The following is a 26,956-nucleotide window of genomic DNA, read 5'->3' as shown; positions in this document are numbered from 1 at the left end:
TAAAATAAACATTTAATCAACTATATATGCGAAGATATCAGTATTTTTTTTCAATCACCATTTTCTCAATTCCATATACCACACAACTAAGTTGGACACACATACTTATGTTCTTTTACCAATCCCACGTACTACTCGTATTAGACCAGATAGATATAAAATAATTTTATATTATATGATCAGTTTATTAAATTAAGTGTACAACACAATCTATACTTATATCAATAAACAAACTACCTCTACTCTTTTCAACCCTTTATCTTTAAAATACCCTTAACTTTCAACAAATTCATAACTCACACACTAAATACGTACCCTCCCCTCTTTTCAGCTCTCTACCTTTAAAATACCCAAAATACTCTTCACTTTCAATACAATCATTTTGATGCATTAAAAGTCCATAAAACTAACATAGTGCTTAACTAATTATTATTAATATTTAAGTGTTTAACAACACATTGATCCGTCTATTGAATCGTTTCAGATGGATTATTTCGAGAATATCTGGCCAGATCCAGGTGACGAAAACTACGAGTTTCAGTACGAAGAGCCTAATGAATGTGACTCCCCGAAGCAGGTCCTGGATTTGACTATGACGTGGTCGCATTCTATACTAAGGAGGTATAAATAAATGATTACGTTAACTTATAAATACAAAAAAAATTCTAAATAATAACGTTTCTTTGTTTCGGGCACACTTACTATTTTAAATAAGCTCAGAATATCGGGTAATCAAATATATTTAACAATAATTAAAAAATTCAAAGGAAAGAAGTTATTTAACTACCTGTTTGGGGAGAAGCAGCTTCTTTAGTTTCATATAATTAGTAAGGGGGGTAATCTCTTCATTCTGCGGTGTGAGATCATGAGGCTTCTGAAGTTTAAGTGCAATTTCAAGTTTTTTAACTATAAGAGACATAGTTGGCCGTTTATCAGATTTCTGCAAACACTGAAATGCAATGTCTGAAAATATTTTCAAAGATTTCGGGTCCATTGGTTGAACCAAACCCTGAAAGATTATTGCATCTAACTTCTTTTCTTGGTAGCTTTGTTTCCATTCCGTCACGAGAATCTTTATTTGGTTGGTTTTTTGATAGCATAATTTCCCACATAAGACTTCAAATAAAACAACCCCAAAAGAGTATATGTCCGATTCTTTCGTTAGGGTATATGTCTTAAGATATTGTGGATCACAGTATCCAAGGGTACCTGCAGCGCCTGTAAAAAGAGCTGAATGTAGCTGTTTAGCCGGTCCGATTTTTGATAATCCCATATCAGAAATTTTAGCATTCCACTCGGCATCTAGCAGGATGTTGGAACTCTTAATATCACGGTGAAGAACTCTTTGATGTGTTTTCCTAGGATCATGAAGGTAGGCAAGTCCCTTTGCAGCATCAAGACATATTTTAATACGTCGTGTCCATGTGAGAGCAGGGGAACTTAAATGGTGATCCAGGCTTCCTCGAGCTGCATGCTCGTACACCAGGATCTTCTCATCACCATGGTCGCAAAATCCAAGGAGAGTGATGATATTTTTATGTGAATAGCGGGAAAGGGTTGAGATTTCTTTCAAGAACTCGGGTTCTCCTTGCCCATGCCTACGGACTAGGCGCTTAATAGCAACCATGCTTCGCCCCTTGGAGTGAGACATTTCGCCTTCATATACATCCCCAAAACCACCGCACCCGATAATTTTGTTTTTATCAAAGTTGTTGGTTGCCGATATTATCTCTTGCAATTGGATTTCAAGACTTTTAAACTCTTTCATAATAGACTCCATTATAGGGTTGGTTATTTAGATAACGTACACTTGTGAAAATCCAAAGTTGATGTTTCAATGAACTGAAACTAGAACCTGAAACAAGATGAAATATAAACAGCCGACTTAATTAGCACGATAAGAAAGGGTGGAATACGTATTATACACACAAAAAAATTATGGTTTTTGCTAGACTATATCAGTGGAAAAATAATATAACAAAAACTTCACTTTAATAATATTTATTTCAGGTTTCATTGGGTTTCATTGAGCATATAATCAAATGGTTGATGTACGTCATATATTACGAGTATTTTTGCATTGACTCGCCCAACACCTCTTCTTTCCCTTGTTCCCTTCAACGGTGTCGTCCAAGAGATGAAGTCAACGAGCCGTTGACAAGGGTCTAGGTCTTCATAAGTGGGTTTGTTGTTTACAATCATATATAATACAGGCCGGATAATATAAAGAGTTAATTACCTTAAAATCTTGAGATGGAAAGAACAATATGACGACCAAATCCTGATAATTAGCCAGCCAAATCTATGCGTTGAAACCGAAAATATATCTACTAAGCTAATATGCTCAATGAAACCCAAATGTTTGTGGCTGATGATTTTATCTTTTCCAGTAGTATTTCAATAAAGATGTTCAAACTACTTCATGATACACGACATCGATCATTTGATTGATCAAATACTAGTAGCTAGTAACAATGAATTGAAACTTTGGAACCTGAAAGGAGATGTAATACTAATTAATTATTATAGACTACCAAAAAAAAAAAAAACATAATAAAAGATGTTAATGAGTACATAAACAAATTTTGTAAGCAAACAATAATAAAAACAAATACTTACTATATATGGGGAGATTGAATGAAGAAAACAAATAAAGCTTCTAAGAAAAAATTGAAACCAAACCCAGATGATCAACCAACCAATATATTAATTTGATGAAACCGTAAAATATACAAAGAGATCAGATTCTACCAAAACTTCAATCCAATTTCATGAATGATCAGATTCAAGAGCTAAGAAAGTCAACCATTTGTACATTATTATTACAAAACAAAATACCTAAAGGATATATAATTATAGGATTGATATATTACTAATTATTTAATTAATTAATTAACTTTTCTTGTTATTATTTTTTTTCCATTAGAGAATGACAAACTTTTGTGTATTTGTTTTTTGGAATGGCATCGTTATTCATTACTCTAACACTAGCTCAAATGTCTAGAATGAAAATTAAAATTTTTCACGAAAATACATAAATATATATTCCTCCCAAGATTTGACCTCTAATAGAAAAACAAAGGTATAAGTATCTTGCAAATGGAGCACCAATCCCATTAACCGAATCTTCCAAATACTTCCAAAATAGCCCAATACTTTTAAACTACACGAATGTATGCGATGGATCCCAATACTTCCAAAATAGCCTGAGCTAATTCACCGTAAAAGTAATATTCAAACCTAGATTTAATACTTTAAAGTCTTACTATTTAACCATCAAATCCCATTGACATTTATTTAATTAACTAATGGGATGTATGAACTCGATTTAGGAAAATGATTAATTTTTTAAATATTAGCCTAAAAATCTTTTTAGAACCATATAATTGTGACATTATCCTATCAATTAAGAGGAATTTTTAAGCTTATAACTTAAAAAGGATTATTCATTACCTTTCACTTTAATGTGTTTTGAAATGGGTGCATTGAATTTAGTTTTGATTCCTAATGGTTTTAATTTAGGTTTAATCTTTAATGTTAAACGATCTAGAAAGAAGTCTTAGATTATATCATTGACTATCAAAAGTTGATCAACCAATTTGCAGTGAAGATGGTGTACGGAATATAATTTTGCAAATCTTGAAACTTCTTAATAAAAATGTAACTGATATGGTTCAAAACACAAACCATGACCGGCCTGGATAACTTGTTGGACAAAGTAATAAAATTAGTTATATAAGTTGAACTTGATACGGGCCGATATGTCTCTTCCGTATCACATATTATCATCAATTTTTGATCGCCAAATTAATAATTAATTAGGGTTTCGATAATAATGTCTGGTAAACGCAAGTTGATGAAGAAGCCATTAAATAAGGAAAAGAAGATTCCGATAGAGGACACCATACTTGAGACTTTGCCATCCAAAACTGGAAGCAACACCGCGTCTGAAACTCCAAAAAAGAAATTCACTCATTAACGAATTAGCCGCTATCAAGAACCATCTAGAGGCACACTTGAATAATAATAACCAGCAGGCTTCTAAAATCCTATTAAATTCTGTTGAAAAAGCTGTTCAAATTGTTGATCGATATCGCCAGGAGACCAAGAGTCAGATGCCCCCTTTTGATTGGAATAGGAAGGTTTTTTTGCCGAGGCCCGTAGAGATTGCTCTCGAGGATGCCCCGGGGGCAAGTCTGCCAAGAGAAATCTTACGGATTCTCCCCGGGGACATACTTTGGATTTCCAAAATAAAGAATACAACTGATGTCATTGTAGCGAACCATATAATTGTCTTACACTTGGTAGACTCAAACGATCTGTAGCACAGGAAACTTCTAGCTCTTGCACAGTGGCTCAGCCTTCGTTGATCGTTCTCAAGCTTTAACACGGCGTGTGAAACGCATGTTAAGAAGGGTGAACACAACAACCTTCATAATTCGGAATTTATGGAGTGCAAATACATGAAAGTTACCAATGGTTATTGCTTCTACATGACCATTGAGGCTATCGAAGAAGGAAATCTTGGTGTCTACGAGACTGAAGTTGTGTGCGGTGTTGATGACGGTAGGAGAATATTGAGCAAGTTCGTTTTAACTAATCGTACACCTGTTGGTACGAAAGCAATGGCAATATCTCACTTTTCTTGCGTCAGATCCATATGCAAAATTTTAGAAGTTGTGACAAACCTCAAACTCAGGTTGCCGAAGAGTATACTCGCTGGACGTTACCATAAATAAGGCACGCGGTATACCATATGTTGAGAAATCTCGCATTCAAAGGCACCATCAAGAAACTATACAAGGTCTTCAACAAGTGCGCGCTTTATATGGACCCTCCCTTGCTTTTTCCACCTGATTGTAATCCAACGACTAATCAAGATGTTTGGTCACATCCCGATGTATGGGATACGACTACATCAACCAAAAAGACATTGACACCGCTTCGATCTGCCTCAAGGAAAAACTGCTAAGCTAGGGAAACAAGTTATTTCTGTTAAAGCTAGGGAAGAGGCTATTGTATGCATCCTGTTTTCTATTTGGGTTGCCCCTAACAAGCAGGTCTTTGATAGTCGATCTGTTAATGTTACTAAGGTTGTCGATGATATACGAGCATTGAACTTCGTATAGGTTAGGTCTAGAGCCAAGTTTTTTTAGCCAGGAGTGGGATAGCTAGAGATCATGTTTCGGCTTTATAGTTCCTAACATGTTCTGTTTCTTGGTTGCTTCATGTATTTAAACTTTCCGGTTCTAGCACCTTTTGTTAGACCATTAATAAAAATTTTACTTGGCCGTTCAAAAAACAAATAATAGCATCTTTTGAGACCTTAGTGTTGTACTGTGTTCATATTCTTAAATTATGGTGTGTAAAACTTAACATCCCACCCCCCACAATCATGTCTCACAAACTTTAGGTTTGTCTAGGCATTTTGGAATTGAAGTTGACTTGAAATCTTGGACTTAGAAGGTAAATTTGAGATTAACTTGAAGGTAAAACTTGAGAATAACTTCCTTAATTAATAGTTCAATTTTCAAAGACAAGATAAGTTGACGAAATGGAGCTTAATTTGTATAAATATAATACACCAATGACCCCAGTCCAAGTTTCACATGTAATAAAAAAAAAATTAGAGTTTCATGTTGGGTCGATAGATTACTCTAACCCATGGTGAGTTTCTTCCTGCGGGTTTTGGAGCCCGTCAACAATCCCAATTTGCTTTTTTGAAAAAATAATTGTATAATAGCAAAGGAGCATAACCATCAATCATAGATATGCCAAGTCCACTCCACAAGCCATCTAGTATTTATACTACTCTTTAGAGGTGGAACAACATATCTACAAAATTCGTACAACACATCAATATACATCATTGGATTTCAAAACGGAAAAATCCTCATAACCACCCTATAAGATATCTATCATAAACTCGAGTGAAAATCTTTTGTGGACCTATTACACTAGTCGACTATTTCAGTTACAAGATTCTGCATAATCAGAATATGTAAAAACCAAAACCAATGCTATGCCACATGCTCCTCAAATCTTCCTCAGTTGCCCAGAAATCACAAATGCATCTGCCATTTTCTACACTCCTACTTGCACAAATTACTCTACAATCATCTAAGTAAACCAAACACCTTCTATGGATAACGAAATACAGGCTCAAAAGACCTCAAAAAGATCCACCAAACAGGGCAATTAGGCACAAATACGTATATCATATATGCCACGGGAAGAGCAAGGCTTTTCAGCAAAAGAAATGGCCGTTTGACCAAAAATAGCTGAACCTGCCACTTGCTTTACAACTGGCTACCTAAATTTCAAAATTTTTTCTTTCCCAAATGTTTACAAAGTGTCTTCTGGCTAATATATATAGTTTCAGCAAGAATCATGCTAAGTTCGGTCTGCATGGTATTAAGGCGAATAAGTCTATTTATGCAAAATCATTACCTTTATGTGTGAGCAACTTTTGTTTATATTCAAATTTCACAATCATAACCAACCACATGAGCCTGAATCTGAAAGACACCTTTTCATGGAAGAATGATTTCAGAAAAGGAGCAGGTACGTACATTTATCCACTTGTATATGATCAATGTATGACTATTAACATCTGATGATGCTTCATTTACCTTTCCAATAACATAAAGTAAAAAACCGAAGCTCTTTCTCCACTTCAAGAAGTTTCAATCGATATTATGCACACTTTCAAATTTGAGAAGCCAATGTAGCAGAAAGGAAGTAAATCAATATCTGCAAGTCTCTAGAAGGTTTTTGATGCTTTGAGGTTACAGGAGTAATCGAATGATTGAATCCTTGAATTTGGTCATCTATCTCAAAGATCACAAGCCTGGAATGAAGTAGTGAACAATTGTATTACATTCAAATGAAATAGTATTGAGATCAACAAGATGCTCTGATAATAAACTGGATATTGCAGAGTTGCTCATTCACTGTAAGCAAATTATGATAAAGTGAGCAAGGGTGAGTAAAAAATGTCAAAACACTGTCAAATGATTGTAACTTGGGAGAAAACATGAAAGTGCAACTGTGTAAGACCATGTTTTATTGTAGAAAAATGGGGGTGTTTTTCAGAAATGTTTTCATGGCAAAGTCACAAAGAATAAAGCATGCACTCAAATAAGATTTATAGCTACATTTTGGGAGCTCATTTTATAGTTTTCAACTACTTTCTATTTCTGAAAAGGAAAACTCCTTGTGCTACTTAACCACCTTGCACTACTTAATGCGTTTCAAAGCATTGTAGAAGCGTAAGTTTTCTTCTCTTTAAATTCTTAACACTATTATTGTACCCAGATCTCCATGAACTATTTCAGTATCACTCTACTTTCTCGGTATCTTTTCCTACACAACCACTAACAATACATTTTCCTAATCTTTATGACTTGAACTAATTCAAGGTTTCCGAGAATGATCTATTTTAAGATCTATCTAAAGCCTAAATAAGGAGCATATGCATCAATGACTTTACTAAATACCTCCACGGTTTCCCACCCAACTAGATTGCTTACACGAGTCTATCCATTTGGCTTTCAATCTCCACTATTTTCGAGGTACCAAAAATTAGCAGTTTAGATTTGTACCTAAATACCTAATATGATGTTCTCGAGGTATAGCTGAAAACTGTCTTAAAACATTGTCTCAAAAGACTGTCCTAAGTCAGAAATCTAAAAAAAAAAATATTCTTGGTTCTGTGTTGATTCTGCTATTTCACATTATCTGAACTTGTGTTACAAAATATCCATGGCAATACTTACAGTTATAATCAAACAACATTCTCGCCTGATTGAACTCCCATGCAAAATGTGTAATCTTAGCATAAATCAGCCAGCACTCCCAGTTATATCTATGTATTTGTCCTTCCATTTGGGTATGGCTTGAATTATCTTTCATGGTTCCTACATATAGCTTAAACCTGGATATGTAAAAATATAAATCATAGGGAGTAATAAATATAAAAAGACACAAGGTAAAGGAATGTCTAATTCACCTACCAACAGTCTCAAAACAGGGCTTGCCTCTTCAGAACTCTGCAGTCTGCAGGATTTCCCAACCCTCATAAATTAACCTCAACATGTTCACATGTTGATATACCCAAAAATGCTTTCACATGTATCAAAAAAAAAAAAAAAAAAACTATCATCTTAGATCTTCCAAACAAAATATTTACATGGATCCGATATTGTTGTACGTCAAATCTTCAAACGGCATGAAGTGTTAATTAAATGGGTTGAAAGAAGTTCAGTTAAAAGATTGGTGCTAACATCAAATACATAGACATCTAATACTGTAAAGCAGATGGATGCAAATATATCAAGTAGTGTAGAGTTGCATATAGCATTTCCTAAACGTGTATATTGTCCTGCTTATAAAGATCAGTATCATTTTTGGTCTGCATAAAATCTTTTGTTATTTGAAATGACTTCCTCAAATTCTACAATCTATCTATATGAATCTGCATAAACTCAAGTCCAACACTCCAAACATTGAAACTAGATTATACATTCTATGTTCATATAGCAAAGATCATATCAGATACTTAAAAGAAAATCAGCAAATCAAATGACTAGAGATGCATGATCATTTATATGCTAGAAATGTGAGGAAATGACTTACCAAGAAACAGGAACATGCTCAAATCTGTAGCAAATTTATCATCACCAAACAGAGGTCAAATGTTTATCTCCTGTGAATATAAAAAGAGCATTTTACCCTGTTTATCTTACATGACAAACATACAATCAAAAATTGATATTATATTCACAAATATAGTTTTAGAAGTACAATTCATATAAAGGCTATAACCTACGTATAATCAACAATTAGCTTGTCTAAAGTCTAAACAAATTTCAAATCAGAGGTTATAACAAATAAGTGTGTATATATTTCCATTCCACTTATGAAGTAAATTACAAAAGCAATATCTGTCTAAAAATCTCATCTACAAAATTGGAGACCTACCATTTAGGAGTCTTCGATCATTTTTGATTTTCAACAACTGATTTCTTTCTCCATCCATCGATTAAACTAGTGTATGTTATTTCATCTAAATTTACACCCCTCTGAGACATTTGGTCATATAACTTGAGGGCATCTTCAATTTTCCCTTCCTTTGAAAACCCATTAGCAAGTGCATTATACGTGACAACATCAGGAATAACACCCTTTTGTTCCATCTCACCAAGAAGCTTCACAGCTATTTCTGTTTGACCAAGTTTGCAATACCCATCTATCATGACAGTATACGTAATTTTATTAGGGTTTATGCCATATGAGGACATTTCATGCAATATCAGGGCCACTTTATCCATCTGGCCCGTCTTACAATAACCACCGATTAATGCAGTATAACACACGACATTTGGTAATAAACCCACCAACCTCATTTCATCAATAAGACCCTTTGCATCATCAACACACCCATTGTTTGAATAGCCATGAATTAAAGAAGAATAAGTGACCGAAGTTGGTTGTATACCTTTACTTTTCATGTCATTAAAAAATCTAACAGCCTCCGTAATATCACCACTTGTGGAATATGCTCTGATAAGGCTATTATAGATAAAAGAGTCGACTTCCATTTTATTGTCGATCAGCTCGTTAAACAAATTTTTACCCTTTTGGATTTCATTATTCTTACAAAATCCTTCGATCAGTACTCCATATGTATAAACATCAGGAGTAAAACCTTGAAACTTACACTTTTCCAATAACACGACAGCTTCATCCATCTTACCCTTCTTGCATAGCCCGTTTATAAGTGAGGTGAAAGTCAAATTATCCGGTGAAATACCTTGTTTGACCATCTCTTCACTTAACTGTAAACCTTCCTCAAATCTTGCCTCTTTGCAATGCCATGAAATCAACGTGTTATATGTAATTCTGTCCAAACTAAACCCTCTATGTACCATCTCTTTAAGAATCTTGATTGCCTCCTCAACATTCCCGGATTCACAAAGACCATGAATAAGAGCATTTGATGTCACAATATTTGGATAAATACGTTTTTCAAGTAGCTTAAACCAAAGTTCAACTGCTTCTGAATGCTTACCATGCTTACAAAGCCCAGTAATAATCGTTGTCAACAAACTATCGTTTGGCCTAAAATCTCTTAACAACATTTCATTAGCTAAACGCAATGCAGACTTCATTTTTGAACACTTACAGAGCCAGTGAATAACGGAAGTAAATGAACCAACATTTATCGTCAAACCAAGAGATAGCATCTCTTCTAGAAGCTTCTCAGCCTCGTTCATTTTATTAGTACGGCAGAAACCCTTTACAAGGGTGTTGAAAGTGACTGAATTCGGAATTAATCCCTTTGATAACATGTCATCTCTAGCATCCAATGCCTTCTTCATGTCACCCATTTTACAGTATCCATTTATCAACGTGTTATAAACAAACTCATTTGGAACAAGCCCATTTGCTGTCATCTCAATCAAAACACGACCCACTTCATTATACTTCTCCATTTTCAACAAACCATTAATAAGTGTACTATATGTAATAAGACTAGGAGTCACACCTTTCTTGACCATTTTCTCTTTTATCCTAAAAGCTTCTTCCAAATCCCGTCTGTTGCAAAGACCATGAATGATATTATTATAAGTAACAACATTAGGCAAAACGCCAGCTTTCTCCATCTCAGATAACACACTCATAGCGTCTTTAATCCTCCCATCTATACACAAGGCCTTAATCCCAGTCGTAAACATATAAACATCCGGTTTCACACCTTTCCGCAAAATACTAAAAACTTCATGACTTTTCTGAAGCAAATTCGACTTTATAAGAGAATTCAAAAGAAAATTACAAGTATTCAAAGACGGAAACACACCCTTTTCCGATATTACCCTAACCACGTCGTACGCAAGATAAAGTCCAAAGCTTTTAAACTGAGTACAATAAACATGAATCAACAAATCAAACGTCCGAACCCCAACCCCAACCCCATCACCACCACCCTCAGACGCAAAATGTAAATCAAGAAACGCGGTAGCAAGCTCGATATGTCTATTCTTACTGTCATTAACTAAAACCGAAACCTTATCGTCAACTAACTGGATTAAAAGCAACCTAGCAGGGGAATCAAGTTTCGAAACAAGCAACAAACGAATCAACAAGCAATAAGACTTAATAGTGAACTTAAATCCACAAGAATTCGAGCCATAATAAAAGAAACTTAAAGCGGTTTGAGGCTTAACACTAGACCTAATATTGAAAAACAAAGCATCAAAATGATCTGGGGATAAATGATTAAATAAATCTTTACATTTATAACTATCTAAAGAAGTATTTGAAAGTAATAAAGATACAAACTTTATCAAATCTTGATGCTTGAAATTGGAATTTGTGACATGGGGTTGTGTTTTTGGTGATGAATTGAAATGGGTTTGTTGGGCTTGAAATGGGGGTGATTTTAAAGATGAAATCTTGGGGATTTTTACAAGCCTTTTTATATCCATTAATTAATCAAAAGGATGAGAAAAAAGATGAAATTGGGTGGTGGTTTATGGTGGTGGTGGTGACGACATTATGTTTGTGTGTGTGAGTGTGTGTTTGAGAAAGGGCCACGAGATCTCTTTGTAAAACCCTGGTGTAGGGTTTGGGGCGGAGGATGCCAATGAAAAGAGTGTTTTGTTTAAGCAGATGGACTGACCAATTTTTCTTTTTAAGAAAAAATAATAATAATATGGTTAAATCATGTTAACTGCACCAATTATCCAATTGTATCCTTCAATTTTCCCCCAAAAATAGTTGTGACTTGTGAGAAAGTATATAAAATTATGAAAAAACCAATATGCTTGTAGTAGCATATAAATTATATGATTTAAATGAATGATTATATGTGTATTTTTAAAATAATTAAGGGTCTGGAAATGCAAATTATTTTTAAAATTTTGCCTTGGAAGCACCTAGAGTTATATACTTCTAGAACCATATATGTTATCCCAAATTAATTATCCCAAAAAATAAAGAGATAATATATAAATTTTATACGATGATATAATTTCTATATTTTTTGGAATAAAGAGTTTCCAATAAGAAAATGATAAATCCCGATTAGTCTAAAAATGTTCTTAAAATCATAAGAATGTAACATGTGGTTTTCATTAATTCTGATTTTTCCACATGTTTCACTAATAGTTAAGATCATTTTTTAGACCATTAATTTAAGATGTTTTTTTTAAAAAAAATAAAATTATTTAGGATGATTTATGATTTCTCTTTCCAATATATTGTTAGTTGTTAAGGGCTAAAACTAATGTTGTGTAGTATAACGTGGACTAACTTAAGTCACTAATTTTGTTAAGGCATATAGACTCAAACAATACAGATGTCAGGAGGTTTTAAAGTAAGTCTTGTAAAACTAATTAAATGAGTAGGAGAAAAAAACATACTCCGTAAAAACATTATATTGATGTATACATTCATGAAAACCGAAACTCACATAATTGTCAAAATTTAAATGCGTATATTATTATATGAGCTTATGTACATAATAGTAGAAGCATTGGTTAATTTCCCTTGATAAATTTATCACATATTTGTTCATTATGCTTTCGATCTTATGGTGTTCACTGGAGTCTGTTTCCAATATATACGACCTCCATTCATTTCATTTCTGCCTTTCGGATTGAAAACCGCATTTCTTGCATTCTTTTGTGAACCAACGGGCCATTGTCCGCAACTGATTGCCATGTCTTTCAAATTTTGTAGCCCTTCAAGGGTTTCAATGATCTCAGTCATTTTAGGCCTGTCTTTAGGATTCAAGCTCACACAATATAGTGCTAAAAGGGCCATCTCCTTGGTTCCCCTGACCGAATACTGCCCTGCCAACCGTGTGTCTATAATGCAACGAAGTCTTCGGCTACTAGTCAAGTATGGTTTTACCCAATCCACGAGATATTGCTCGCTTTTGGGCCTAGTTTTGTCCATTGCCCTTTTCCCGGTCAGTAGTTCTAGCAAAACCACTCCAAAACTGTAAATATCGCTCTTTGTGGTCAAATGGCCTACAATATTTGTACAAAAACAAGTTTAGTTATAATTGAACTTCTAAAAAATCTAACTACATTTAACCAAAATGGCCCGAATCAAACTGAACCGGGTCATGCCAAAGCCATACCGGTATTGACATATTCAGGGGCTGCATAACCATAAGTACCCATGACTCTAGTAGTAACATGAGTGTTTGATCCTTCAGGGCCCATTGTTGCCAGCCCAAAATCTGATAACTTTGCATTAAAATCCTGCCAACATCAAAATTGAAATTTAAGTAGTATTATCTAGTATCTCCAGAGAGATATGATAAACAATCACACATTCACACTTAATTTGCAAAGAATATAAGTTATAACAAATCATTCATATTATTTTGAATGTTCATTGTGTATTTGTGTTGTGACAACTAGTTATATGCTTCTTTAGTTTCTTATGAAGTTATAAAGTATTAATGCATACAGAATCAAGTAAGATGTTGGATGTCTTGAAATCACGATATATGACAGGCTTGTCAGCACCATGCAAGAATGCAAGCCCTTTGGCTGCACCGATCGCAATCTTTAATCTGTTCCCCCATGGTAAGCAAACCGATATCCCTGTATAAGAACCATCACAGTTTACAACATCATTATGATTGGAAAAACTGTACAAAAATATATTATAAACAGTTAACTTACTCTTGAACAAATGATTTTCCAAGCTTCCACGAGGCATGAACTCGTATACAAGGAGTCTTTCTTCTTCTTCACAACAATATCCGATCAATTTTACCAAGTTTGGGTGCCTAAGTTGCCCAAGGAATATCACTTCTGCCTACAATGAGTCCAACATTAAAGCAACATTTATATGTAACTTAATTTACTTGTATATATTCTTAATCATATAAACAACATAATATATTGAAACGACTTACAAGCCATTCACGATGTCCTTGCAACCCTTCAATGTCGAGAAGCTTAACTGCAACGGCTTGAGACTTCAATCCAGACCTCATGTTATCATCAACGTAACCTTTATGAACCGTGCCAAACCCACCTTCCCCTAGCAAGAAATTGCTTGAGAAATTCTGAGTTATAGCTCGCAACTCACTAAGTTTGAAGTCAAACAAATCAGGACCAAAAGTGTGAGTTATGTCTTCGTTTATACGTATAGATGAAGATTGGCTAAGGTCAGAGAACGATATATGCCTAAAAGACGGCGAGGGTGTTATATTTTTCGAAAAATCAGACCTTGAAGTCCTACACCTACTGAAGTTGTCGAAGACCGTATGATCTTCAACAGAACAACAGTTTGCGATAAAGGGTTGCCATGATCTTGATTTCGACGACTCTTTCATGGTTAGTTCTGAAAATGGTCGGATATCTGAAGAAGAGTGAGTTGAGGGAGTATATAAGCATTGGTCATATGGAAATTTTTGGAGGGCAAATAGTTTTTTTCTTGTGTAACAACTCTGCAACCACTATGCCAAATTTGGGTGTTTTGTTGCAAAGCTTTAGAAATGGGCCATTGTTTAAGTAACTTGATTTTGGCATTTTGGTGATGTCTACATGTAAAAGTAGACCATGGATATTGTGTGCATTTGGTACTATTTGATTTTTGTGACATTTGAAAATAAAACTAAATTCATATGTACGGTAAATCCTAACTCATCAAATATTTAAATGCCAATGAAAATACAATCTGTTATGTTGACTTTACTGTGGGTTGTTTTCTTTTTTGTCAAGGATACAATCTTTCTTTCTTTATTTTTATTTTTTATTTTTTTATTTTATTTTTTGACAACCCTAAAAGTATGTTTATCAAGTGAGGTGCGAACCTAAGAAATTCAGAGAATATTAGGATGTCTGACCACTAACTCATCTTAAAGATGGTTATTTAGGTATGTTATCGAATAGAACTTTAATTTGTCTTGGTTTTTCACCCATTACCTATTCGTTTGACATGCCCATTTTATGATATCTAACCACAAGCCATATAAGCATGTGATGGGGCAATGAGAAATATAATATTGAGAATGGTGGTCATCCAGGAGTGGTTTAAATGGATTGGATCACAATGCTAAAATGGATTAGGGAATCTTAATCTCATTCCTACTCCACTTTCAACACATATATATTGGATTTGGATCCTATTTCCATATTCCTACTATATGACAAAGTTAGGTTATAAGGGAAATGATCAATGTTTTTAAAAAAATCAGTAGCAAGTTTTGATGATATTAGAAATAAAATTTAAGCTGTTTTTGAAAGGATTAATCATATCTTTAAATCTAATGTGATCATTTTTAATGCATATTATAAAAAAGAGAGATAATTGAGAGGCCTAAATTAGTTAGCCTAAAATTAAACCTAATGATACGGTTATGACATTTGTCCATATTGACTAGCCAATTTTTGTTTTAAATGTAATTCCTAATATACCCTACCAAAGTATTAAACATCCATAAACGCTGAAACCTTTCTTTTTCGCCAACAATGATTTCGACAAAATCACAATTCACAAATACCTTATATGCTTTTCACCCTTTTATTTTTTTTTTCACTAACAATTTCATAGAGTGACTATTAAATGAAAATCAAATTAAAATGTAAACAAATAAGAATATTTAAAAATTACATTTTGATGCATTGAAAGTCCATAAAACTGACATAGTACATAACTAATTATCATTATTTAAGTGTTAAACAACACATTGATCCGTCAAAATAGAAAAAATCACGTTTTTTGCTGGATGCATCATTTTGAGAATATGCATCAAAGATGAATGCACAAAACAAAAAACGTGATTTTTTTCGATTTTGACGGATCAATGTGTTGTTAAACACTTAAATAGTGATAATTAGTTATGCATTATGTTAATTCTATGGACTTTTAATTCATCAAAATGATGTTTTTAATTTTTTCTCACCGTTCTTATTTTAAAAAGTGTTCTCACCGGGGTGTTACCCCAATTCCATATACCACATATATAATACATGTATATTTCTATATATATATATACACACTCTTCTACTATTTAATTATTTATAAAACATATTCAAAAGATACCTTATCAATCTTATACATCATCTGGAAACCATTTTGAAATGGATAAATATTTGTTCCAAAAAACAAAAGAGTTACTAAAAGTCAGTGGTGGCCCTAAGAATTTTAACATCCTGGTCGAACAAAGAAAATTATGCCCTAACTTTAACCGAATTCAAATATATAAATAACTAGCTAATAATCCTGGGTTTAACCCGGGCACTAACTAAAATTTTAAAATAAAATAAAAGGTTAATAGATTATATGTAGCTTTTGTAATTGATATATCATAACTTGGTTTGGAGATATTAAGTTGGCTAACATAATATATATGTATGACTATTTATTGCTTTAACAAAACATAAAAAAGAAATTCACAATCAAAAAGTAAGAATTTAAAATAAACATTTAGTAAGCTACCTATTTATCTTTAAATATATTACAATATTAAATATGACATATGACATCATAAATAAAATAAAAATTTTTTGAAAAAAAATATAGACTTGCCACATAATACTTTTTCTAAAAATAATTTTAGAAGACAATTCTTCTTTATTATATATAAAGATTTTTTTTATAAACGATAATTAGCATTATAATAGAAAATTATATATGCATAATAAGATCATAATTTTAGAATTACATACCATAATAGTTACTTATTTACCCGATGATCCATTAAGCTCTCCTAGCATTCTTCATATCAGATGGGTTAATTAGCTCTTCACAATTTATGTTCTCTATGTTTTTGTTATCAATAACTATCATGGCCAATCCACTAAGTCTTTCTTGAGACATTGTTGATCGAAAATAAGATTTCAATAACTTTTAACACATCTTTTAACATATTATACATATAAATTTCAAAAATTTATGCCCCGACCGAGAATCGGGTTTGCACACCCTCTAGACCTCCCCTACTAAAAGTTATACTACATATAATCATTTGCATTTTATAAAATCAACAAGTCGCTGTCTTTAACCCACAATTAACCATCTGAAAAGCAATGATGTAGGGTTCTGGATAATTCAAGGATATAATAGGAAGACACAATGATGTGGTTGAAGTCAACATCGCGAGAGGCCGATCTAAGAAACGAAAAATATATAACCCGAACAAAAAATGGTAATGATGTAGGGTTCTGTTTTCTGACTAATTTCAAGGATATAATAGGAATTACACTAAAAGAGTTTTGGGTTTTTTTAAATTGGTACAGGTATCATTATTTTGAAGTTAGGCCTACTTTTAGGCTTAATTAAGTAAGTCTCTTAATAATCATTTTTCTATAGAAAAGTTGTGACCAAAACTTTAATAGAATTGTGTGATGCATACATTGTATGTATACCAACAATGTTTTGTTTAGGGATCGTTTCTTTTTTTTAGAAAGGTAATTTATTTCATTACTGATTAGATGTTAAAAACAAAACCTCCAATAACACACATTATTTTCAACCACAATCGGAAAAAAAAAATCATAACGTCATTTTAAAATCTAATGTTGTGACTTGTTTTGAGTTGCGATTTTGCAATCACCTTGAAAATTTCATTTGTATTTTTGCAAACCTAATGGTTCAAAATTATCCATTTAAAATTATTTTGGATCAAACCAAGTTATTTTTGTTACAAATATTCTTTTAGTAAGAGGAGTTTTATAATATTTTTTTCGAAGAGTCGGTACGACATCGGAGAAACATCACCGTATAATGGTGAAACCTTGCACGTACCCTAGACAAAGAAATATTGACCATGAGCCGTTACAAATATTCAAAGGGATAAACCTCAAGATTTTGACATCCCTAAGGATCGAACTCAAAACCTTGGATAAAACCAAAAATGTCTTTAACCAGTTAGACTGACCTTCATTGGCAAGAGTTTTATAATATTAAAGTGATAAAATTATAATCATATAGCATTATTTCTTATTATAATAATAGTATATGATAATAGGCATGTAAATGGGTCAAAATTCAACCCGACCTAACTCTGCCGCAAATACCTGACCCAACAAGGCAACAAAATCAAACTTGTTCATTTTCGGATCATATGCTCATCTATATAAATATAAGGAAAAAGTGATTATGGGGTTGTTATGCACCCAATTTAAATGAAAAATCCCTTCCCATACTAGAGTTCTCATATTTTGAATAAATGTTTGACCCCATGATTTTTATGGTATAAAAAAGGTATGTGAAAGATTTTTAATTCGCCTACAACCTCGTATTACCTTCCCTAAATATAAATATAAATATTTATTAAAAGAAACTAATATTGAGTGGACAAAACAAAGCCGCGCGTGTACGGCACACTATACAACAACAGTCAGTTAAGCCTCACAGTGGGGGTTTGCTGCCCTAGCTCGCGACCGACCAACGTTAACCAAATCATCACCGTTTATTGTTCTGCAATTTGTTACATGGTAATCTTGTTATACTGCAAAGAAAAATCTTAATTTCATAAGTATTAAATAGGAGTATTTACTCCACTTTATGGTGCTTGTTTAGTGTATACATCTTGAATCTTGAAGTGGTTGGCATTTGTCTTGCATACCCATTTCATTTTGTTAATCAAAATACAAACTTGATTGTAGTATAATTGCCAATTAATTAACCCTTTTGCCGGCTAGTTAGATTTAGATCAGTTAGTTGGACCACCATTTGGCTTGAATATAATTAGGTGAGAGCTTGATTTGTCACTCATTTGATGGGTCTGGTTCGGTTCAGTGTGGGCCGGACCCGGTTGTCGGAAAATCGATCTTTAGTTAGGGATAAATGTTTGGAAATGTATTCATATTTGGTCGAAAATGTCTATTATTTGAAATCCAACTTAGAATGCTTCAATCGTGTGTATCCAACTTTCAAGTATCGACATTGTATTTATCCGGGGTCCTTATACTTTTGTTGATGCGACATTCATATAAGCTGTCACATCAGTATAACTATCACTAGATACGAAAGCAATATTTGAAATCGGGATACACACTATATAACATTTTAAGTTGGATACATTTCCATGCACTTAACCCTTTAGAAAATGTGGATTGAGTGTAAGATTAATTTGTCACCCGTTGAGATAATCTTTAAACAACATTTTCTTATACTTTTTTAGAATATGTGGTCACTGTAATTGCATTAATTCGTTATTGAAATGTACATGCTGATTCTACGACTATTAGTTACACATTGTGTTTTTTTCTGCACAATCGTCGTTAGATGTACACATAATTTTATTTTGTTGCTAAACTAACCATATAGTTCGCAAGGGCACCTTTTAATAACCTTATTGTTGATTTAATTTAAACGTCATCAATTCTTACAAATGTAATGTTGATTCAAATAAACAGTGACATGGATGTTATAAAATGTGATTCTTGAAGCCCATATCTTAAAATACTTTTCGCACATTTGTTGCCTTTATTAGTCACCATCTTCTTTTAAGCTGATGAAGCACATCGATCTCTTAAGCCTGCCTAGTTTTTTTTTTTTTGTGAACAGTTAGTCGGTATTCGACATCAGGGAACACCTCACCGTATAATGGTGAAACCCTGCACGTACTCTAGACTACGAGATGTAGACCATAAGCCATTGCAGTCAAGGAAAAAACGCACAGACTTGTCACTCTTAAGAGTCGAACCAAAGACCTGTGAGAAAAACCAGGGATGCATCTGCCAGTTGAGCTTGCTTCATTTGCTGCCTGCCTAGTAATCTCTGAAATCTGTGTACAACTTTAGCCTTCCAACAGTGTTCCAATATTTTGAAATCTACATATAGACATAGCTGCCCTTTCCTGACTGATTTTATCAGCTTACGGACTTATGACTCCTACGGTCCTACCGTTCTTATGTTGTAGGATAATAAAGATTTGGTACCACGTGGAATAAAATTGTATGAAATGTATTTTTTTTTTCACCTGGGAATGCTATAGGTAGTTACTTGTGCTTCTTAAAGCTTAATCCAGTTGGAGAAATTATGGATGCGAAGATGAGACAGTTAGCGGGTTCTATTGTACTAATTCAGAACCATGAAATTGTTAATCATTGTGCTTTGCAGGTAGTAATGATCATAAAGGGCTTGTTCAGAAGGTACAAGAAATGGAACCCTGTTCATCCTACATCTGGAGCCTTTTGGGGCATGGGAATAGGCTTTGGTTGTGGAGTCGGATGGGGTCCTGGGTTTGGACCTGAAGTTATTGGTTATGTTGGTGCTGGTTGTGGTGTTGGATTTAGTGTCGGCATTACTCTTGCTGGTGTCGGCATTGGTCTTCCTGCCAATCGCCTCCTTAAAGTTCCCTTTAGTGGTATATTATTATATCTTTATATCCTTGCTATGTTTATATCTGCCTCTGCAAATAAGTTACCATAATTTCTTAACACATTTGCTTTTTGAAATCACACATGTTACTTTTAACTTTTCCAGTTTATACTTATCTACGTATCTCAACAGAAATTGTTTATGTGCTTTCTATTGAATTGGCTATTTTTCTTCACATCATTGGTCTAAGAGTTGTTTTCTTCAGTTCTTGCAATGTTGTGGCTCGGTTGCTGGCCTTCAAAAGTGGTGGCAAGTCCATCATTGCTTTAACATGTACTTGAGGTGGCAAAATGGGTGGGTTGTGCAAATGTTAAAACAGGCAATGATTGAGAACTTGATATGGGCTGGGACGACCCAATGCTTCTTTTTTATATATAAATATTTTTATGGAACAGCAAGGTTTTTTTGATAAATACCACAAAGAAGAAAGAAATACTGTCCTAGGAGCCAATACATATATCAGACCCCAACTTTTTTTTATTAGTGTCAGATTGACTAGAAAACCTTATCGAAGTCATTAGTGTTCTTTGTTTGTTGTTCAAAATATCTGACATGCCAAGTATAATTACGAAATCTATATTGTTTAAGTGATAGTTTAATTTCAATGATTACCAGCTTTAATACACTATAGGCGGCTTTCGACTATTCAACCCATCTGACCCTTAATCCTTTGAGCTATTTTATCTTATCCTTATTTGGCCCCGTGTTACCCATGTGTAAGTGAGAATTGAAAATGTCCCCTCTAACATGTGGAATAATTTTCTTAAGATTAAGGCTGGTATTGTTTAATACTCTTACGGTCCATAATCTTGCCCTGTCTTTTACAGCTTTTATGGCTACAAGAAGCGGTGCAATGGACTTAGCACGATCTAGTGGTCTTCTTGGCACAAGCATTGTGAATGGGGGAGTAGATGTCTCTGGCTTGGAAAGGTGGGTCTCCAATTTCAACCATGAACAGTCTGTAGACAAAAGTTTACATTTCTCAGGGATCAACAAATTAGTATCCTCTCCGGCGAAGATGGTTATTGATTGTTTTGACCAACTAAAGAGTCGCATTAACCCCCCTCATTGAGGTATGATACACAGAAGTTGAGCCCCTTATGCATATATAGAAGATCTGTTGAACTTGGAGAGTTTTATGTTAAACAGTTAATTATCTTTTTGAAGCCTGAGAATAGGTTGTCCAGTCCATCTGAGACTGTTTTTTGTTGTATCGCACTTGTAGGTTTAATCGATGTAAGTTCATAGTGTCCACGTATCACACTAGAACCTTGGTTTTCTTCCTATCTATATTGCTTTTCACTCGACAGATATTAAAATTTCAAGGGCCACTGGGAACAAAAATAATCAAAAATTTAAGCATCAGATAGAAAAGATGTTACTGCAACAAAACCAATTATCAAGATTATATATTGTTTCTCAACTTCAATGACCTTAATGCAACTACAGTTATCGATCATCATTTATTCATTTCATTCTGAATTCTGATCTGTGAACGTAATAAGACAAAAAAGGCACATCCAGTCACCACTTGGAATGAAGAAGTAAATCCACGAAATGTTTGTGTTCAAACAATAAGAATTTTATTTAAAGTGAAACAATGTGCAACTTGAAATTGGCCAACATTTATTCCATAAAAAGTTGCTTAAACAAGCTTATGTTGGATGAAGCAACAAGTTTGGCTACAATTGTGTTGACCCAAAGACAACAAAAGTCAACATGATCCAAAACTTACATTAACCTGATGTAATCCAAGATCATACTACATAATCAAATACACATATCATCTCTGGCACAAGCTTGCATCATGATAGCAGCCATTCTTAAGCATCTGCAAGAAACAAGAAATTTTCAGTTTGTTTTATAGCTTCCCGAGCCACATATACATGTGTACATAGTGTTTTACACACCATTTGGGGTGCAGTCACTTCGTGTAGAATATTCAGAAGTCGTGGACATGGACAGCTGAGTTGTGGAGAATGAATTCTTGCCATCAGTATCAAGACTGGACCATGGTTCCCTTGCTTCTGGCCACTCATCAAAGAATGGGCGCATCATATGTTGCTCATGTTTCACTTCAACTGGAGACTCAATCTTGCTACCAAATAAGCAATGTTGTTGACTAGGCTTTGACCCTGTTGTATCAATCAGGGGTTCAAATGCATTAACCATGGTCAGTTGTGGTGATTTGCTTTGTATATAAGAGTCGTTTCTTGATTCCATTAAGGAGCTCGTGGATAGTGGAGTTGGGACCAGACGCCATGTACTGTCGGCATTTGATTCCATGGCGAGACCCCGTCCACTTGAAGCTCCAGAAGAGTAATTTCTATCATCCACATCAACAGTTAGTCCTTGATCGTACCTGCACGTAATTACAAAAACAATAGTCATATTAATCCAACTGATTTTTAAAAATAATATAAAGAGCTTGTAAATTCAATTAAGCATGACTTCTGACCCATTAGGCTTGTTTCCTTCAAAGCTATTTTGCCTGTGTTTCTTTTTTAGAACGACAGAAGCTATATTGCCTATTTCACCAGTTATCGTCGACCCATAGTCCACCAAATGGCCATCAATAATCACGAGGTGAATCCACTCAGTTTTTACTATGTCATCCTCTATAAGACTGTTCTCAAATAGAAATTACTTGATCTTCTGGAAGACATTAATGAAACTCTATTCCTTGTGTGTAGCTACATATATAAATTAACAAATTTTTTGTAGGTGATAATGTCTTGAATTTATCGAAGAAATTTATTCTTGAATATGTCATCAGAGAATTGTTGGTATTTATCAAAGAACTATTAGAATATGTATTTGTATTTGTCAATCAATAGTTAGTTACTTAGAAAACTATTTGCAATGATCTTTATGGACAATTATCATATTCTTAAGTGAAACAAGGCTTATAAAGAATTTCTTCAGGCTCATGCATACCTACAAGTTATTATAGTCCTCAAAATGAATCATTGAATTGTATGCTAAAGGCTATTAATTTATTAAGTGATAATGATCAGCAATTGCATCTGCCATCTTTTCTTTTGGCAGCAACAAAAATACAAACACACACACTTCTTCAGATTTATATGCAGTTCAATCACATAAGAGCCAAAAGTATATTAAAAAGCATGTTGCAAAAAAATTGGCATTTAGATACAGCTTAGTAGGAGACTGGATGTGCAGTGATTCAATAATCAAATTTTCAAAATATCCTACCAAAGTAGGGTTAGAAGATAGTGTGCTTATGTGTGCTTTATGTGTGCTTCCAATATGTTATGCGTTTTGCTGGTTGGTCCCTACTTCACTGTCTCGCTGCATAGATGGTCGTGTGCCATGTAAAGTGATTGAAGTATCAATTTTCAGTTTTGTTATTAGACTTTATTTTAGTTTTAAAAAATTTTTAGTTATTCTTTATACTCAACCTCAATGACTTGTATAAAAAATACATCAAAACCGCCCCAATATATTCATCTTCTCCAACAAACTCCTATCGTGCTCCAAATCCACAAGACCTCCCTGTAATTTGTAACCAATATACACCTAACCCTGATACAAGATCTCACCTATTATGAAATGGAGACAACTGCTTAGCACTAGATTTAAAGAAAAAAATAAAATATTGTTGAAGAGATGAGAATTCAATCTCCAGTCTCCACGCACCTTTCCCATCAAAGTTCATCGCAAATTCAAGATTTCTTAAAGAAAATATCACAATTTTAATATTTTCTTTCAGCAAATCTATAACAATTTCAAAATTTTGATTTTAGAAAAAAATCCACATTTCAAACTTTCCAAACAACCAGAAATACTTCATGTAAAAAGGTAAAACACCACAAGCTATTGCTGATTGTAGATAAGAATGCATTCTTTAGGATTTAGGAAAAGGATTAACAAAGAAAAGTTAGAATAATAACAATAGAGATGTTTGTGTGATGGTTGGTGAGGGGCTGATGGTAGGGGAACAGGAACACAAGAGTTATGACAATGTTGCGAGTGGGTGTTCGCCGAAGGTGTTGTAGAGAGAACGAAGAAAAGATGGGGTGTGGTTAATAAACCAAATAGAATCATTTCTGTATCTTTACTAGTTCTTTAGTATACAACATTAAATATAAAAGGAGTAAAGGGGCCATTTAAGCAGCAAAACAATGAAAGGAGGGACGGCCCTAAACCGTTCATGCAACTTGCTCTTATTTAAATACTTTGATTGATATATAATGGCAAAAAAAAAAAAAGAAATTTTGTTTGTGAAACTTGAGTAGAAGTCTTTTAATGGTTAGACCAATTAAGTGTTAACGCTTTAAGAATCATTCTTGTTGCAGCTGGTACGCAACAGATTCTTTGACTATTATATAATTAAATGATCAGAAGAAGGATGATATTGTCCAAACTACATCACTATGCGGCACAACTATACATTTATAAACAGATAGTATATATTATATATATGTAAAATGCTCTTAAAAGTTACTTTTGTAAGGAACATAAAACATACCTAAAAGTATTGTTGTTGATCCCATACGGACTAGCATTCACCTGCACCTTTGATACATTGCTCCCAAAATCAAAACTCCCCGAATTAGAACTGGGATATAAATGTGAGTTCTGGAGGTTTCCACTACCAATACTTTGGTAGCTTCTATTACCACCAGTGCTGCATACAGTAGTAACATGTGACACTGCAGTTGATAATGACTGAGAAGCAGATTGAGATTCCACAGGCTTTCTTGAACGGTTTCTGCCACGGTGCATGTGGCGCTCACAGTATTTAGAGTCAGGATAGGCATCTTTGGCACATCTCCATTTTTTCCCATCTGTCCTCCTACACCTCCCTGGCTCGGGGTCAAACTTCTTCCCATAATATGAACAATAGCCCAATGCTTCAAAAAGTTCAAAATCAAAATAAGACTAGTCAGAAGACCCGACATATAGCAGTAAGTAGAGATGTCAATATAGCAGGTTGGGTAATGGGTCAAAAGGGGTTTCAAGTAAAAAACACACTGTTCTAGAATAAGTTAAAATAGACAGAATTCAAACAATAGTTGTCCATTTTTTACGAGTATTGTTGCACTGGATTTGGTTACAAATTCTATCATTCTATGTTCACAAATCACAACTATCGTATAACTTCGAACACATAACATAATATTCACATAGATTCAAAAATTAATACTCAGAGATTTTTAACTCGCTTGACTTGTTACCCTTTAGCTAACTTTACCCATTAGGGACAAACCATTACCCACAACCGACCCATTAAAAAATAAGCTGGTTGAAAATTAATAGTTCACATGAATATGAGCTGAGTCTAAACATCCAGATACTAAATCTATAACAATCATTGTATCAAGCAACAATATATAGCACTAGGTTTTAATTAAAGAAAGAAACAGAAATCCTATGAAAAATTCAACTAGATACAGTTAAAATGTTACGAGTAGTTAAAGAAAATTTGGAACAAACATAAGATACTTAATTTCCTTACAAATAACTCTTCACATCTGACTTTTCAACATAGAAATAGATCTTAAACTTTAACTACAAATAAAGAAACATTCTTTATTATATTTCCTATTTATGAAGCAACCTATTAACTTCAAAACACAATCTTTACTTCATCAATCAAAACCCAAAATCCAAAATCAGAAATTAATCCAACCAAACTATAGATACACATAAATTATATATAAACCAAAACCCAAATCCAAAACATAAAAAGATGCAACCTTTAGCTATGAATACACTCCAAATATTTACTACATATACACAGAGATAAAGATTTATATAAAAATATTAAAAATTATTTAAAAAATTGAAATATATCCAACATCTAAGAATAGATGCACAAAGATTGATATATAAACAAACCCAAATTCAAATAACTGAAAAAGATGCAAACTTTAGCTAGAGAAATAGATGAAAGATTAATTAAAAAAAGAAAACTTACAAGTAGGATTACTAAAGAACCTAGCAGACAAAGCTTCAAGACTTCTTCTAATAGGAACAACAAGATCATAAGGAACAGGGACTCCTGCAACTAAATATTTGTATATCAAAGCTTGATGTTCAAGTTCTTGCCATTGCACCGGAGTAAACGGTGGCCGGAAACCAGTTATTCCACCGCCACCGCCTGCAACCGCCACAGTTGTGCTGCCACTCATTTCTGCTTCAATTTCTGATGTGGGTCTCTTTTTTTTAAGACAAAAACACTGTAGTAGATAAAAAGATAAAATAAATAAGTTAGATATATATATATATACTATATAGTTAAGAGATATATAGAAATGTTTGTATATGTGTATAGTAGATTTATATAGATATGTGATAAAATATATATATATATATATATATATGTATATATGTGTGTGTGTTTGTAATGTATACGTGGATGGATGGGGGAAAGAGAGGTGGATGAGAAGAAGAGGGGGGTTACCTTTGAAGAGGCAAAGGCAGACAGATCTAGGGTTTGGTCATGCTTGGTAAGAAAGGAATTTTGTGTGATGTGGGGATGAAATGAAATTTACTTAGAAAGCAAGGGTGGTTTACAAAATACCCAACCAATATTTTACCTTTTAAAAATTAGTATTAACGTTTTGTT

The 26,956-nt window shown here is 33.7% G+C and overlaps 4 protein-coding genes across 4 annotated transcripts; 1 reads left to right on the top strand and 3 right to left on the bottom strand.

Moving 5' to 3' along the window:
* Nucleotides 1-6,193: 6,193 nt before the first annotated feature.
* On the bottom strand, nt 6,194-11,489 carry LOC122601725 (pentatricopeptide repeat-containing protein At4g19440, chloroplastic). The gene is made up of 5 exons (XM_043774463.1): nt 8,983-11,489; nt 8,638-8,707; nt 8,016-8,124; nt 7,779-7,936; nt 6,194-6,850 (listed from the first exon to the last, which is right to left on the bottom strand). Exon 1 carries the CDS (start codon nt 11,487-11,489, stop codon nt 9,000-9,002), a length of 2,490 nt encoding a protein of 829 aa, XP_043630398.1. The 3' UTR covers nt 6,194-6,850; nt 7,779-7,936; nt 8,016-8,124; nt 8,638-8,707; nt 8,983-8,999.
* Nucleotides 11,490-12,479: 990 nt separating this feature from the next.
* Nucleotides 12,480-14,400, bottom strand: LOC122599678 (probable serine/threonine-protein kinase PBL15). Its single transcript, XM_043772222.1, has 5 exons — nt 13,940-14,400; nt 13,704-13,839; nt 13,486-13,622; nt 13,151-13,274; nt 12,480-13,037 (listed from the first exon to the last, which is right to left on the bottom strand). Exons 1-5 carry the CDS (start codon nt 14,360-14,362, stop codon nt 12,580-12,582), a joined length of 1,278 nt encoding a protein of 425 aa, XP_043628157.1. The 5' UTR covers nt 14,363-14,400; the 3' UTR covers nt 12,480-12,579.
* Nucleotides 14,401-18,335: 3,935 nt separating this feature from the next.
* Nucleotides 18,336-21,645, top strand: LOC122600216 (cadmium-induced protein AS8). Its single transcript, XM_043772895.1, has 3 exons — nt 18,336-18,470; nt 20,101-20,347; nt 21,189-21,645. The coding sequence occupies exons 1-3, from the start codon at nt 18,468-18,470 to the stop codon at nt 21,431-21,433; spliced, it is 495 nt and encodes a 164-aa protein (XP_043628830.1). The 5' UTR covers nt 18,336-18,467; the 3' UTR covers nt 21,434-21,645.
* A 276-nt stretch (nt 21,646-21,921) lies between these two features.
* On the bottom strand, nt 21,922-26,850 carry LOC122600177 (growth-regulating factor 3-like). Its single transcript, XM_043772848.1, has 5 exons — nt 26,792-26,850; nt 26,306-26,567; nt 24,854-25,238; nt 22,272-22,723; nt 21,922-22,192 (listed from the first exon to the last, which is right to left on the bottom strand). Exons 2-5 carry the CDS (start codon nt 26,517-26,519, stop codon nt 22,185-22,187), a joined length of 1,059 nt encoding a protein of 352 aa, XP_043628783.1. The 5' UTR covers nt 26,520-26,567; nt 26,792-26,850; the 3' UTR covers nt 21,922-22,184.
* Nucleotides 26,851-26,956: the final 106 nt, after the last annotated feature.

This window comes from Erigeron canadensis, chromosome 5 (genome assembly GCF_010389155.1).
Source record: "Erigeron canadensis isolate Cc75 chromosome 5, C_canadensis_v1, whole genome shotgun sequence".
Lineage (NCBI taxonomy): Eukaryota > Viridiplantae > Streptophyta > Magnoliopsida > Asterales > Asteraceae > Erigeron > Erigeron canadensis.
Note: the sequence above shows the minus strand (reverse complement) of the source record. Positions and strands in the feature narration are given on the sequence as shown.